This window comes from Archocentrus centrarchus, chromosome 15, assembly GCF_007364275.1.
Source record: "Archocentrus centrarchus isolate MPI-CPG fArcCen1 chromosome 15, fArcCen1, whole genome shotgun sequence".
Classification (NCBI taxonomy): Eukaryota; Metazoa; Chordata; class Actinopteri; order Cichliformes; family Cichlidae; genus Archocentrus; species Archocentrus centrarchus.
Window position 1 is genome coordinate 18,325,112 of NC_044360.1, and position 15,847 is coordinate 18,340,958.

Below are 15,847 nucleotides of genomic sequence, written 5' to 3' on the forward strand. Positions count from 1 at the left end.
TTAGGATGTGACCAAGAACCCAGCACTCACTGCAACGAGACTTCAGAAGTTTTCAGCAGAGATGGGAGAACCTGTGTGGAGGCTGACCATCAGCAGACATGAACAAAAACACATGATAAGTCTGCTTGATGTGTGTCAAATCACATTTAAAGAATATTTGAAAAAAAACAAACAAAACTGAGCAAACATCTAGAATCATGTTTGTGGGACAGCAGGCACTGCTGGTGACACCATCGTACTGTGGACGGTTTTCTCAGCAGCAGTGGCAGGAAGGCTGGGCAGAACTGAGGAAAAGGACTGCAGCTAAACACAAGGAGGCCTTGCGAGATAACATCTCCAGAGTGCACACAACTCAAGAGTGGGATTCTTCTTTCAGGATGACCCAGGGTTCAAAAGGTCATCCAACCCCACCCCTCATCATGTACGCTGCCCGATCTTGATGAGGAATAGTCCAAAACAGTCTCCACCTGTGGAATACAATGCTGGACAGGGAAGTCTTAAGCCAGAGGCAGGAAGGTTAGCCATTTTGGAGGATGACTGAAATGCTGTGCCATTTCCTGCATTCAGGACAGTTATACTTTTGTTTCTGGATAACCTTCCTCCCCCGAAGTATCCAGAACTGTCTGTGAAGCTCAGCAAAGACTCTCTGGTCCTGGTTGCGTGAGCTGGCGGTCAAAGTCAGAAACCACAGACACACACACACCCCTATAAATATATACACGTTCAAGGAAGAGTGTCCCCCTTCAAATAAACGAGTGATCAACAGATACATTTTTTCTGAACTGGATTTATTTTTATCACAATCACCCTGTTCTTACCAGACAAACTATGGAGGTTGCAGATCTATAGAATCAGCACCTTAGATTTCATTCACTCATCACCACAGAGGTCACTTCAGTATCCTTTAAACTGACACCTCTATCATACTCAAAAGCAAAGTGGCTTCATAACAAGTCTCAGACTTTAACTTAGAGGAGCAGAATTAAACCCTTTAAAACATCTTTGGCAAGACCTGAACTTGGCAGTTTGTACATGCTTGTTAACCAATTTGACAGAGTTGCCACAGAGAACAAAAGAAACTACCATAACCCAGGTGTGCAAAGGTTGTACACTTATTCTAGAAGACACAAAGCTGTAATTACTGTCAGTGGAGGCTCTACAAAGAACTGAACACTACTTATATGAATGGGATCAGTTTTTTTTTTTTTAAATACACTCACTAACCATTCTGAAATGTTTGCTCTAGTGTAGATTGATGTCAATTTTAGAAGAGGGGTCTGAATACTTTCTAAATCACTGTCATGTACCCTCTTTCGGCTGGGACTGAGTTATTACTGGCATCAGAGGTTTGTCAGAGTATCACGATCACATCAAATATAAATATACTCCGAGGAACAGAATTAATAATAAATGTTAGGAGAGAAAAGGAGACAAACAGTTCCTTCCTTTACTCCAATATCTCTAGTCACTGGCAAAAGCATACAAATAACAGCTGCACAGTTTCCTGCACACTGATCACACGTACTGCAGGCTCATGCCCTGCTGCAGGCAGGGGCGTGTTGTTCTCATGCATATACAGCCCCGACACACCTGCCACAACAGAGCACAGCTGTCAGTGCATCAGCCTTTACCCTATACGTGACCTCACAGAGCTCACACATAAGCCTAATTATGCACACATACGACGCAATGCACTAACTGCCTGATTGTGTGGTGACACCTGAGCACACATTCGCTTAAAAAACAGGATTCGACTCGCCTGCACTCAAGGCAGCGCAAACCAAGCACAAGCATACCGTACACACTTCACTTCCAGCCCAGGGTTTGTACCTATACTTAGGAAAGCAGCAAGACAACACATGAGGAAGCCATTCAACAAAATTTCCAATTATTTTGTAAGAAGTAAAAAATGCAGACTACTTACTCTATAGAATGGAACATTGATATAAACACAGAGCTATAAATAAAATTATATGGATAAAATGCTCCTTTGGAACATCTGCTGTATGTTTTATTAATAACACACATACAGAGAAGGGACAGGGAGCAAGGGGAATGCTAATTGGCTTACACACAAACACATACACATTGTCAGATTGCCACACTGTAACTAATCTCAGGTCCTCCTGCTCCTCTCCCTTGTGTATTTGCTGCTAAAAGGGGACAAGTTATCATGGAAGTGAAAGAAATTTTATAGAAAAACTAAACTAAACTAAAAGCAGACTGGACTAGAGGAGGGAGCAGGAATTTACAACCCATAAATAAGTGATGTGCCTTACCGTTTATTCCATTCCCCTCTCCTCCCTCTCACCCCCTGACTTTGCCCCCCAGCTCATTCCTGCTATCTCACTATCTCTCTGAGGGGGAGGGGAACAATGAAAGGAGTATGAGTGACAGATAAGTAGATCCTCATTAAAACTCTGCGCTTATATCATTCTCTGCTCTAACCTTCCTCTCCTCCTCCTCTGCATCGAGCCCTGGAAAATGATAGAGGAAGGCAGAGAGGAGAGGGGAGAGGGGTGCTGCTCATCAGTTATTCCTGTTCTCTGACCTAACTTGACAACCAGCTCCAATAACGAGACAAAGAGGGATGGCACAGAGATTTTCGCCAGAGACCAGGATGTTGACAAGGAAGTGAACTGTCCTAAATTGGCAGATAATGGGTCTGCTGTGAGCCACTCTGTAACCTCCTCCGCTGTGCTCTGCTGTGAATGCAGTAGATCTCAAACATGTGGCCTTTGTGTCTTTTTTCTCTCTTTCCATTTTACAAGCCTTGCTGGTCAGTCGCACGGTCGGATGTACTGCCTTTTTTTTTTTTTTTTCATCTGTAACCCAGTGAGTCACCCTGTAAAACCTCTTTACCCAAACAAATCACACAATTTGCTTCTCAGTACAAACAGTCCTCAAACGATAATCAGGCACGATGTTTAAAATAACCAACGTGTCACCTGGTTTAAAGTGCACACCAGCATACCCAGAGGGTTACGTTAAAATCTGTAAACCAGTGCTGAAAATACAACGAAAAGTCATTTAATATGCTTGTTTATTTATTCCAAAGATTTTGGTTTATTCATAATCTTCTATAAAAGAAAAAAAACTGAATCTGAAAAAACAAACAAACAACCAAACCAAAAAAACATTTGCAGTCCAGTGTTTTTCTAAAGCCACATGGACTTTGGAGTGCATGGAGAGGCTCCCTGCATGCTTTCAGCTGCAAACAGGAAATAATCAAGAGTTAGGAAATTGCAAGTACAATAAGAGTGTGTTAACAGTCTCTTTAGGCACTGGAGTCTCTGGAGTCCCATGCCAGGACCCCTGAAGGATATGTCATTTCTTAAGTTTGAATGGATTTAAGACTACATTATTCACATTAGCACTTCCAGTTGAACTGAAACACAAAATAAATAATGCTTTCAAATGAGATCATTAGTACTGCCACCATGATTCAGCTACATGAGTTAACAGGGCATGTTCTCCCAAAAATGGTATCAAATAAACGTCAGAGTAATGAAGGTGTGCTGGAGATATAATCTGAGGTCATATCTCTGAATCAAAATGGAAAGGAGCAAAAAAAAAAAAAAAAAGCAAACACGGAACTTCTTGATGCCAAACGTGATCTAATAGAACAGAACGGATGCTGATTCAGGTTTATTATTTGGTCCCATAGTGCTTGGTTGAAGACTGGCCGTATAGCCCATAGAGTTCAGGATGTCTGGCTGTCTGTGACGTTTCCATCAGTCCCCTCATGGGAAAATGCTGCAGCGGTTGACTTGCAGATAGAGGGGCATGTGGGGGAAACTCCTGAGAGGTCATGGAGGGGAAGGAGTCCGACGCTGGGTACGGAGGCCGGGCACAAGCAGCCGGTGACCTGGAGCAGCAGCAATTATTCAAAGTACACATCAGTACTTTTCTCCCTTCATACACGGCTTGTTGTGATGCACTTCCACTTGAGAAGTGGGAGGATGGGAATATGGTTCCTGAGTGGTGGCTAGAGCTGGACCCTAGACCCACCATGTGATGGGCTGAAGTGTCAAGGAGGCGACTATGACCGGGGCCAGTGTGAGGATTCTGGGCAAGGACTTGCGAGGAATATACAGATGAAGCCCGGTGACCCTGGTCAGCCAGGAAGGGTTTTTTGCTGCTGTAGAGCAAAGGCGGAGGATGCTGAGAGTTGGAGGTGTCTGTGTTACTCTCCAGGAAAGCCATGCTGTATTTCCTCTTTTGTATTCCTGAACTAGTCCCCAGCTGGGAGCCAGCAGAGCTGCTGTGAGACTGCACAAGCTCCAGAAGAGGCGCCTCAATGAACGGTTCTGAGAATGACAAGTAGAGGTGGGACATAAGTGCTAATTCTAATGCTGTTATATCCCCAAAACCCTCATCTTTAGTTACTTAGCTATATTTCTATCCTACCTTCCAGCATTTTTCGCAAGTTCTTCTCTCTTGTTGACAGGTCAGCCAGCAAATGACGAGAGTTGAGCTGGCCCACTCTGACCGGAGGGATGATGCTACTCAGATGTGAGTTTGACCTAAGAAACGATACACACCAGTATGAGGTATGAGGACCATGTTTAAATTGTTAGACACACTCTGCACTTTAAAAGTTAAAGGACATAGAAGATATAAAAAGTACAGAAATGTAAGTACTCTGATGCCCATCCTTTTTTTTATGCTGTGACCAAATTTGTTGATAAAGTTATCAACTCCAGCACTACCTTAGCTAGCTCGGTTAGGAAGTTCCATTTGTAACTCACTGTGGTATTAAATAGGATTAAATAGGATGCAAAGTTTGCAACTGGTGAGGTACAGTTGCAAAATTTGCTAGACAAACAAAACTGGTTTTGCAGCAAACTGTAGACATTCTGGTGCAAAAGGCCGGGCATTTTAAAAAACAGCCTCGAGTGGCCATTGTGGGAACTGCAGTTTTTGGCAATATCCACTTAATGGCACTAAACTCAGTTCATTTTATGGACTCGGGTTAATCTGAGTCACTCAGTAATGTGAGCAGATTCATTTGAGTCACTTGAGTTGTCCACCACCATCACCCCACCCCCCCAACATTAGCCTAATTAGGTTACATATCTTTATTTTAATTTAAATAATGGCTGCCAGTGGCACCAAAACAGTCAATAAATTACCATGGGGGAAGGGCTATTATACTCCTTAAGTACTGTCCTAAAGTAGCCTGTAAGCATTTCAATAATAACTATAGTTGATGTTTTCCGTACAAGGAAATATGCTACATTACTAGTCTATACCACTACTACTACTAATACTATTACTACTACTGCTACTATAAAACTAATACATCTACTACTACTACTAATAATAATAATATTAATAATTATAATAATGACAATAGCATGTGCATAAAATCAGCCACATAATGAAAATCCAATATATTCAAGTACTTATTTATTGAAATATTTAACATATTATTTAATTCAATCACTGACTGGAGTGAAGTCAGTGACTCTGTTCATGTTCAGCTGAATCACCTGAGTCAGCAGTGTTTCCGGTAAGGCCGTCAGTCACCCTATTCAGCTGAGTCACTTGAGTCAGCTGTGTTTTCAGAAACTCCATTACTCCGCTGTCTGCTCTCACTCACTCATCTTTTGTACTTAGCAGCAGCAGCTAGTCAGAGGACTCATATGATCTGGGTTAATGGAGACCTTGGACTCGTGATTCATGATTCAGTAAGAAGATTCATCTCATTAAACCAGGTGATTCAGCAACCAACCAGCACTAATCCACTTGTTAAGTCTGAAGTAAAGCCACTTTCAGGTCCAAATGCTCCTTCAGTTCCCAAAGGCAAAGGAGCACTGAGGCACCAGTGAACGTGTTAAATGTTAACATGTTAAATGTTAACTGAAGTTAAAATAAGATAACTAGTGTGGATGTTCTCCCTGTTGCAAGGTCTACCTGAGTTAGAAGTTAATCTGCCTCGAAATGATTTGCAGTGATGTGTCAACCACAGAAAATTTGGCAACTTCAAGTGACTACAGGTGAAAATAACCTTACAGTATAAAGCACCTTGAGGCAACTGTTGTTGTGAATTATATAAATGAACCTGACATGTAATTACCATCTAATGACCTGCTATGGTTAGGCTCACATTAGCACATTAGCACAGGGAACATGTAAGATGAGGGTTAAATTGTTCTGAATAAAAGTATGCCGAGGGTCCCCTGATAGCCAGAGACAAATGTCATTATATGGCAGGAAGAAGACTCTGTAAATGGGCAAAACTTCAGCCAATAAAAAGTCAGAGATGAACCCATCCACAACACGAGATTAGTCATTATGTTGCTGCGTGGTTTGGATTATCTGCTATGCAAAACTCCTGATCCCAAGCTGAATCTCACATTAAAATCTCCAGGATAAGCCTACCTGTAAACACTGCAACAGATAATTTTATGTTCTAGAAGACAATATCTGATAGTTTGGTTGTTTATATCGCAATGACTGCAGATGATGATCAGTGCACCAAAAAAACTGGCATGAAAACATCACTGGGTTAGTCCAAAGAAATGAATAGCTTCTTGGAATAAACGCTTACCTGTCCATTAGCAGCTGATAAGGTTTTGTATTCTGAAATGAAAAAAAAACAACAAGGTGCACAAATCATTCACAAACACATCTGACTTCAAACGTCTCACTAACAGCTCTAATGAGATGAATTAAAGAATACACAAACAGCTTGCTGTAGTCTGTCTGTTACATGCATCAGTGCTTATTACATGTTTTAGTATCACAACTCCTTTTCCCATTCTTTAAAAGTATCATGTCGATGCCAGAACAGTGGAAAAAGGGGTCGTACAGATAAAACTTCATGTTAGATAAACAGAAATAAAGGAAGCGCAGATCTTTCGTACCTTCATGAAGTTCAAACTGCCTGCTTTTCGGAAAAACGTTTGCACTGAGCTCAGGAGTTTTTCTGCTTCCTGGCGCCTCTCGTTGAGCTGCAGCACCTGCTGGGAGTTCTTCCTCACATACGTGCTGTAGGTGCTCTCCAGCATCTGCATGGTTTCAGCCTGGTTTGCTTCTAGCAGCGCATGCATCCGCTGATACTGGACTCGTGCACGCTCCTTCAGTTCAGACACTGCATCCTGAGGAGAAAGGACACAAAAGCAGCTGAATTATTCACGTGCCAATGTTAACAAACCGATACTGCGTTTTTTTTTCATTAACACCACTCAGCAGAAAACAAGTCAAGACACCCAATTTTGTGGGTTCTGTGCTTTTCTTGTTCAATATTAAAGTAGGAAAGTCATTTGTTAAATGCATTTTCACTTCAGTGCACCTGCCAGTCATAGCTAGAGTTAAATTTACATTTTATTTCCAAGAGTGAGAAAAGGTAGAGTAATTTCATTACAGCAGGATAAATGATAGCACAACACCCCCCCCCCCCCCATTCAGAACTGTACCTTCATCAGTGTCTTGTCTGACTCCAGCTTGTTGAGCTGCTCATCGATGTTCTGAACACGACCTTCCAGTCTGTCTTGCTGCCTCATTAGCATGCCCTGTGGAGAAATGACAGATAGGATGGATTAGACAGGTGAACCACAACAAGATGCACTGAAAATTAAAAACAAAAAATACCCACACTCTGAAACTTTCTGAAAACTCGGGCCTCTGCTGTGACCTCAGCAAACTTAGCTGCTTTTCATGAGGCCCTAAGACAGCTTCCTCCGCAGTCAGCTGCCAGCAACATGAACATGTATTTATCCATTCAGAGAGCAACACCAAAGGCAAACAACTGCACAAATCATTCTCTGACGGCTCCAAAACTTTGACGCTGACCCTGCTGCGTCAAATGAGCTCCATTGTTGGGACCAGCTTACTTCCTCTGTGGGTTCATGAGAGCCAAGACCCAGTAAAAAAAAAAAACCACATAAACATAATCCTTCCCCATTTACCGCAGGGGATGGAAATCAATCTGCAGTCACCGGCTGACAACTAACTAGAAACAGGGAAGAGCAGGTACACTTTTTAATGAACTGCTTCTGCATGGGAAAGGCAGCATGTCCAAATAAGAGAAAACTTGCTGTCATGGCAACAAAGTCTTGTGTATGTACTCATATGTGAAATCTAATGTGTATGTAGGGAGCAAAAAAAAAAAAAAAGCGGGGCTGTCTCACTACCCCTTCTGCACGTTCTCGTTTTGCCACATGCATTGCTCCCATTGTTTGCATTAGCCTGTGTGTCAGTGACAGATTGTCATGTCTGTGTGCACAGTGTCGAGGTCTCCTCCCTCCCTCCAAATGAGCGTGCACCCAAGAAAGGGAGCAAGAGGAAAGGCGACGCTTGCACATGCCAAGAACGGATAGAAAGAGAGTGAGAAAGACATACAAAAAGAGAGGGAAACCAAAAAAGAAAGAGAGAAAAAAAAAGTTTCAACCCAAAGAGAGAGATAGGGAGAACGAGGACATTCCTGTGGTCTCGAGTGACCGAGTCTCAGGGTAGTCACACTGTGGTATCACAGCAACAGGCCTCTTCAGCTGCTTACAACACTCATGTTGTGTTGTCTAATGGACATCCACAGGCTGGCCACTATAGTTTACCACAGTCAACACTTTTAACAGCGCATATAGTTTTGACAAAATAACCCAAAAGACTCTAAATGACATAAAATAAGAGACAAAACTACTACAACAACTCACTTATGCTTGTTCTGAAAACAGTTCTTTTAAGTGAAGAAGACCACTGACAGGTTGTCCACCTGGGATATGTTTATCTCCCCTAACTCTCAAAGGAGACAGATTGGATTATGTGATGTGTTTTGGACTGCTGACAGTGAACAGACTGACATGGGAAAAACCCAAACGTGGTATTTGAACTGCTCAAGCATATTTCTGGACTGGCAACAAACGCTGATAAATTTCTATCTAGACACTCATAGTGGGATAGCATAGTAGCCCAGTGGTTAGTACTATTGCTTCACACCAAGAGGGTCCTGGATTTGAACCTGGGGTAGGGCCTTTGTGTGTGGAATTTGCATGTTTTTCCTGCGCTTGCACAACCTTTTCTCTGGAAACTCTAGCTCTGCACCCTAAGCTAATGCTGCTGGTCTTGGCCCAGGACACTCTTGCAAAACATTCTAACTCTCAAGAGTTCATTCTTGGTTAAATCAAAGCTTAAAAATATTACTGTCCACCAATATCTACTGCAGTTTTAGCTCTGTTTTAGTGTACTCCAGCCCCTATTTGTCTTCTAACTGCTCCTTACTGTTAGCTAGTCTCTACCTTTGAAAACTTTCATGTGACTGACTCTGCTAATTGATGCTTGGCAGATACTGCACAGCTGGTTTATAAAAGTTGTCTGATGGTTTCCTGCAGCTGGAAAAGTCATGGATGGGAGTGATCCAAATCAGTAAACTGAAAGATGCTCAAAACTGAAGAAACTGCCACTGACAGTTCTCTCTGGACTTGTTTCTACCAGTGACCCCTCTAACATTACAGTTTGTGATCCATCGTAGTTATAAAAATACTGATGAGGGCAGCTTTAAGTGCCTCGAAGGAAACACTGCATTTCCAGCAGCTTGTTCGTGAATTAACTGCTGCATCACCCAGGAGTGCTGACCATTTTTAAAAAAAAAAAATCGGTCCCACAAGTGAAATTAAGAACACATCGTTATGAGTACAGCTTAATGGGCTGTGATACTGATATGAATCGAGTGTGAGCATAAGAGCTGTGGTTTCTATATCATTCATGGAAAGAGCAACAATAAGCTCAACAAGCACTGCAGCAAACCCAGTACAACACACCTCGAACACTATTCTTTTTAATTCTCCTAATTTTGGGCCCATAAACTTAAGGTCAGTTTTTATTAAGGACTTAACAGTTTAAGCATTATTAGTGCACCGTGTTTGTTCGCGTTCTAAACGACTTGTCAAGGTTGTTATCTTAAGTTTTTGGTGGTTTCAGCATAACCTTATCAAGTTCTGCTTTGTGCACCAATAATGAGGTCACATATACAAACCACAAGCACACTGTGAGGAGTTCAGCTGGTGGATTTCATGAATTCATTAATGATAGAGCAAGAGAAGGAAGTCTTAGCGACGTTTTAATGGTTTTCCTAAGTTGCTTCTACTAGCAGCTAGCACTGCGTGCTAACATTTTTTGTGTAAGTGTAGGTGCTGGCCTGTTCATTTCACCTGAAATCAGCAGGGTAGCCTTTAATCCTGTTTCGCACAGTTGTAACACATCCCACACCTGCACTCCGACTCAACAACACATCTTGCTTACACAAGAAGCAGTTTAGCTAAACGCTCAGCTTCAAACAACCTGATCGTACCCGTAACAGCTGACACTACCCTGCAAACTCATGTAGATCTCAGTTAGCTGCCTGTGTTTCTTCCTTCCTTCACTTTTTCATGTGCCATGTGCGCAGTACCTTTAAACTTCAAAGAGTGCACTGGCATTATTCATCACTTTGGTAACACAGTGTATAAAAGCTGCATGAATGCTGCATTGACAAAACAGGAAAGACCACTTTGTTGGGTTATTAGAATCGTAAATGGTGCGTGAGCTGCTTTATGTGAGTTGGCTTCACATTATGGCAGCAGCTTTTCTGTGTCTTGATGCTTCTGCTCGACAACTGTGTCTTCCTCTTTTTGTCATGTTTCCTCCAATTGCTTTTTTTTTTTTTGTCTTGTGTGTTTGAAATAGCACAGGGGGGCTGGGGCAGCGTAGCAGCATGAAAGCCTACCTTTATCAAGCTTAATGATCACTTTCCCCACTGTCCTATTTAGGCATCCAGACACCCACAGGTTGCCAGGAAGCTCATGTTTAAATGAGGAGCCTCAGGCTCAATGAACAGAGAGCCTCTTTCACAATCAACTGACAACTATTCCCTACTTCTGATGTCAGTGGCCTGCCCTCAGCATTCTGGGGATCTGACTCACTCCAGCCCAGATACGCGAAGCTTCAAACAGTAGAGCTTCCATGAGCGACGGTTTCCTGCTGAGGTGCCTGAGAAAGCCAAGGTGAGGTTGTGTGGGAGGGCTCCTCCTCCGCTTGTCCCAGGGAGAACATTACTATTATATTACGCTTCGTTTCTCATCTTGAAATTACCAGCATGTCTGCGAAAGGTTAATGTAAAAGTCTCCTTTGAGAGTCAAAGATAACTAAAGATATGAACATTGCTAAGTCGGTTTTGCATCTGTGTTTATCCCAAAAGCAACGAGAGTGCTGCCAGGGGAATTTAAAACCAAAATAGAACACAGCTCTGTGAAGGAGAGCGACCTCTCAGCAAATAATGATGAGAAGACACTGTGGCCTCATATTACTTCAACAAATGACCCAGCATAAGAGGAGCCCAACTTTTCACCAATTAGCACCTTTTTGTTTGTTTTTTTTCAATAAATCAGAGTGCATTAAGGTCCAGGCATGGACAGTGTGACTCCACAATAACTCCATTTGCCCCATGAACATTCAGTTGTGAAAGAACAGAAAGATGGCTGGTTGTGTGTACATGTGAGTGTGTAGAGAGAGCAGCTGTGGAAAGGGCTGAACAGACATCTTTTGTCCCAATAATAGCTCTGAACTAGGGTCAACTGATTTAGAACTTACCCTGGAAAGAAATATGTTTAACTTTCCCCACGCGGAAAAACGCTTTCACTAAAAAGTATCAAAAACACGACAAGAGGGGAGATTGTAAAGCAAATCTGCTTCTCGTTGCCTCCAAAGATAGGTAGGAAAAGGGAAGGAATGTGTATAAGGCAGCGTGGGTGGCTGTTTTTACACCTTGCTACTTACATTAGATTCGTGAAAACAGAACAAACAGAAATAAAGCGAGGAAAGCACACAAGTGGTAGGTGCCATGGCAAGCTGGCCTTATTCCTTTATGCATCCTGAGGTCAACGCTGACAAGACAGGTCATTATTCACTTGGTGCCAATTTGTAGCCAAATTGAGATTTATTTTACTCTTGCACTCTTTTCTACCTCTTCCTCCCTGCAAAATAGCCCTAAAATAGCCCTCCAACCCGGCCCTGAAACTGATCAGCTAACATAAACAAACTCCATGCGTATCCGCCCCTCACCGCACAGAGGTCATCGTTTCCGGTGGATGCAGATTGCATCACAGCACTTATCCGAAGGGCACAGCTCTGCTAATGGGAAGGCGTGGCAGTATGGAGGGGGTGGTATGATCAAGGTTAAAAGCAGCGTGTGTGTGTGTGTGTGTGTGTGTGTGAGAAGCATGCATGCATATGTGTGTGTGTCTGTGTGCTATCCCTGTACCCAGAGGGGTGGCTTTCACCTGTCCGGTCCTTTAACGTCAGATTAAAGAGGAGGGAAAGAGAAAAAGGCTTTATAGACTAGTGAACTGAAAGAATGACCCATGAATTGTGTGCACCAAATTAAATCTTTTCATTGCCGTGTAGGAGAGTATGTGGGCACGTATTTGTACCTGCATTTGTATGCGTTGCGTATCAACATCGCGGACTGTGTGTCTTTGGTTAGTGCAGTGAGAGATGCAGCAGAACGGACACAGAGCCACCTGCTCTTCCTCACAGTGGAGCAGCCTGTACTCCTCGTGACTGGGACAGGTCCAAGCGCTCAGCTCCTCAGCATCAACTAACAGGTGTCCCGGCGCCGCACACGGCTGCTGTAGGTGCGTCTGGATATGAGTTTGGCAGCAGGGCTCCTTACAGCGCAGACAGACCTTCCGCACAGGCAGCGGGGGGCCTCGTCTGCAGAGGACACAGTGCAGCACAGTGGGGGCTTTCTCAGTGTTCAAAGCATTGAAGCGCTTCACTATGTTGGCAAGCTTGAAGTTCTTCTCCAGTGTGGGTTTCTGGTCGTAGTCATGGTTGCACTCTGGACAGCGGACCGCAGCGTTGTCTTTGGCCCAAGCCTCAGAGATGCAACCCTTGCAGAAGTTGTGCTTGCATGGCAGCTGGATGGGTTCGTCAAAAACATTCAGGCAGATGGGACACAGAAGCTCCTCTTCGAAGCAGTTTTTCCAGCTTGCTTCCATGACCTCAGCTGAATCCAAACTGATGGGATGCAAATAACATAGCAAAGCAAAGAATTAGTTTAAATGAGCTGCTGCTTTCTAAAATGAGCCTATTACAGTTTAATTTTTACGGCACTTATACGACTGAAATGGCACAGATGGACGTGCGCCAAGCAAGCACGCAGGCCACTGAGTTAAGGGCTTATTAGGAGTGTATTACAGTGACACAACAATTAACAAACGAAGCTTAAAGTAACTGGTAACAACCTGCTCTTGAAACTCGATGCTAAACTACTGTTATATTTAAAAAAAACAATCGCATTTCTTAATATTTCAGTATAATGTTGGGCTTCGCTGGGGAACAGGACGACACAAGCTGTGGCGTTTGAGAGCGAGTGGGAACTTGACACTGAACAACAAATGTGACTCTTGTCAAATAAAATGTTACACTGACATTTTAGTACACGGAGGCACTCCTCGGCTTCTGTCATAGCAATCTACTGAAATATACTAGGTGTATTCTTAAAAGAAAAAACGTAACGTTACCAACTATTTATCTTCCATGTCGTCGGCAGACTCCGGTGCACCTATAATACCGTGGAGCTTGTCATCCAGCCCGCGGTGAGATTCCGGTTCCTCTGCTTGAGATTACAGCCTTCTGTCGGTCGCAACGCTCAAAGCCGGGATTTTATAAGAGTCCCCGCTGGTTTTCTCGTCTGGTTTCGCTTTCCCGTCAACTCTTCTGAGTAATATTTTATGGTAAGTACAGGCAGGATAGTGACTCGTCGGAAGGGAGCGCACTGCTTCCACACCGACAGACTGCCGACCTCCAATAACGTGACCCGTCACGGAGTTGATACACAGGCGGGGAGGAGCCGGGAGTAGGAAGCCGAGGGAACGGCCACAGCAAACTCTACCGGACAGACTGTAAAAGACCAGGAGGCGTCTGTGTGGTTCGTCATGCTTTGAAGCAGAAGAGGAGTCCCTAAGCCTCCCGCCCCACGCCCACACACCAGGGGCCCATGATAGGGCTGGTGCACGTGGGAAGTAAAAGTGGAAAGTATGGTAGGGCCTTACGGAGTAGATTTCAAATTAGTCACACTTTTTAGGCTATTAAAAAATATTTTCAGGCATTTTTTCTTACAGTCTTACAGGATATAGTGATGAATGCTAAAACTATGCAATGACACAGACAGCCTGTAAAAGGGATTACATTGTTGATTATATTGTAGATTAGCGGTTCAAATTTCTACATTTCTAAAGTAATCAAAAAGCCAAACTATTCTATTTTGAATATGGGGCCCTGAGTCTACCAACAAGATTAGACTTCTTAAGATATGGGAGAAGTTTGCATACATTTTAACTATTTGAAACTTCATACGGTAAAGCTTATTTGGAAGTCATCACTACTACTTAAGAAAAGATCAGCTACACCAGGGGTGTCAACTCACCTTAGTTCATGGGCCACATGCAGCCTAATCTGTGCCAAACCAGAAACACCACTGCAATATAGCTCACCTTTCACTTAATATCGAGAAATACAGGTAAAAATTTAATTAACTATCCAATTACAAAACAGATGACAAGCAGCCCAAGGTGCATTTAAAGAATGAGCACAATTTTAACAATAAATCTTACTATATACTGAAATTCAGTGACTTTATGAAAGCACAAAGATGACAATGTTGAAATACTTTCTATAGTTTGTCTTGTGTAGTGATGCTGGCAGCACAACACCAGGAATAACCTTTTAATGAAAGACTAAAGACATGAATTGCTTCCACACTTGTAAAGCCATCCAGTGGGACAGACCGGACCCTTTTAAAGGCTGATTCTGGCCCACAAACCACGCGTTTGACAGCCCTGAATTACAGCACCAGAACTTTTTACTCTTCTTAGCTGCAACTGGAAACTCTAAAGGAGTTGAAAATCTAAACCTCTACAGAATTAATACGTGTTTTAGCTATTACTAACCCTTCAGAAAAAATTGCCTTGCATTTTACAGGAAATTACAATAGGTACACAGAAAATAACACAAAACTCATTAGGAAATAGTGTTCCAGCTTTATTTGCGTAAATACATACATACACTCTTTAATGCACTTGGGATTACAATCAGCCAGTTCAGTCAATAAGACAGTACTTTAAAAAAAAAAAAAATTCAGTATCAATCTCATTCAATGTCAATGTATCAATGTAATTCTGAATAAAAAAAAAGAAAATAACCATGTTTTATAGAGTACATTTTTGTAAGAAAATGCTGCTTTTTGGCATTAATATGGAATGAAATAACAGTATCAGAAAAAGGCAGTGAATGCAGCAGCCTTGATTTAAAATGATGTGTCCTAACAATAACAATCCAGGAGCTTCAGGCAGCACTGACAATCAACGGAAAATATGTTGGGATTTTTCTTCAGCTCAAGGCACTGTGGAATTTTACTCATTTTCAGCAGGTCCACTGATCCAAATCATATTTTACATTTATGTAGGCACTGGAGGCTGCACTTGAGGGGGCATGAACACAGATTCCTATTAACATCTACAACAGCCTTGATTCATTTCATCTTACAACAGTGACACTACACATGGATGTTGTGAGAGAAAACAGAAAACACATTCAACAAACCTACCTCATTACAGGAGTTCTATTCTTGGTGCAGAGGAGTGATTGAGGTGGTTACATCTGTAGCATTTACTAGGTACTTAAGAAGTGAAAGTTAATGATAGCCTATGAGATCATGATTAGTGTTACAGAGACAAACATATGAGACGCAAACAGTACTAACAGAAATGGTTAAAACTTTGGTGTGACCACAAACACATCAGAGAAAAATGTCCAGCATTTGTAAATACTATACACATTAGCTCAATTTAAATCAACACTGATA

The 15,847-nt window shown here is 42.4% G+C and overlaps 1 protein-coding gene across 2 annotated transcripts; it reads right to left on the reverse strand.

The window, feature by feature from the left end:
• Positions 1-1,997: 1,997 nt before the first annotated feature.
• Positions 1,998-13,838, reverse strand: LOC115793619 (E3 ubiquitin-protein ligase TRIM8-like). 2 transcript variants are annotated; one of them, XM_030748662.1, is made up of 8 exons: positions 13,506-13,838; positions 12,879-12,999; positions 12,411-12,818; positions 7,425-7,520; positions 6,873-7,106; positions 6,557-6,588; positions 4,411-4,526; positions 2,000-4,310 (listed from the first exon to the last, which is right to left on the reverse strand). In XM_030748662.1, exons 2-8 carry the CDS (start codon positions 12,978-12,980, stop codon positions 3,652-3,654), a joined length of 1,647 nt encoding a protein of 548 aa, XP_030604522.1. In that variant the 5' UTR covers positions 12,981-12,999; positions 13,506-13,838; the 3' UTR covers positions 2,000-3,651. The 2 variants fall into 2 exon arrangements, with proteins under 2 accessions (XP_030604523.1, XP_030604522.1); XM_030748663.1 differs by having other exon boundaries at positions 1,998-4,310; positions 12,411-12,999; positions 13,506-13,526.
• Between the last annotated feature and the right edge of the window lie 2,009 nt (positions 13,839-15,847).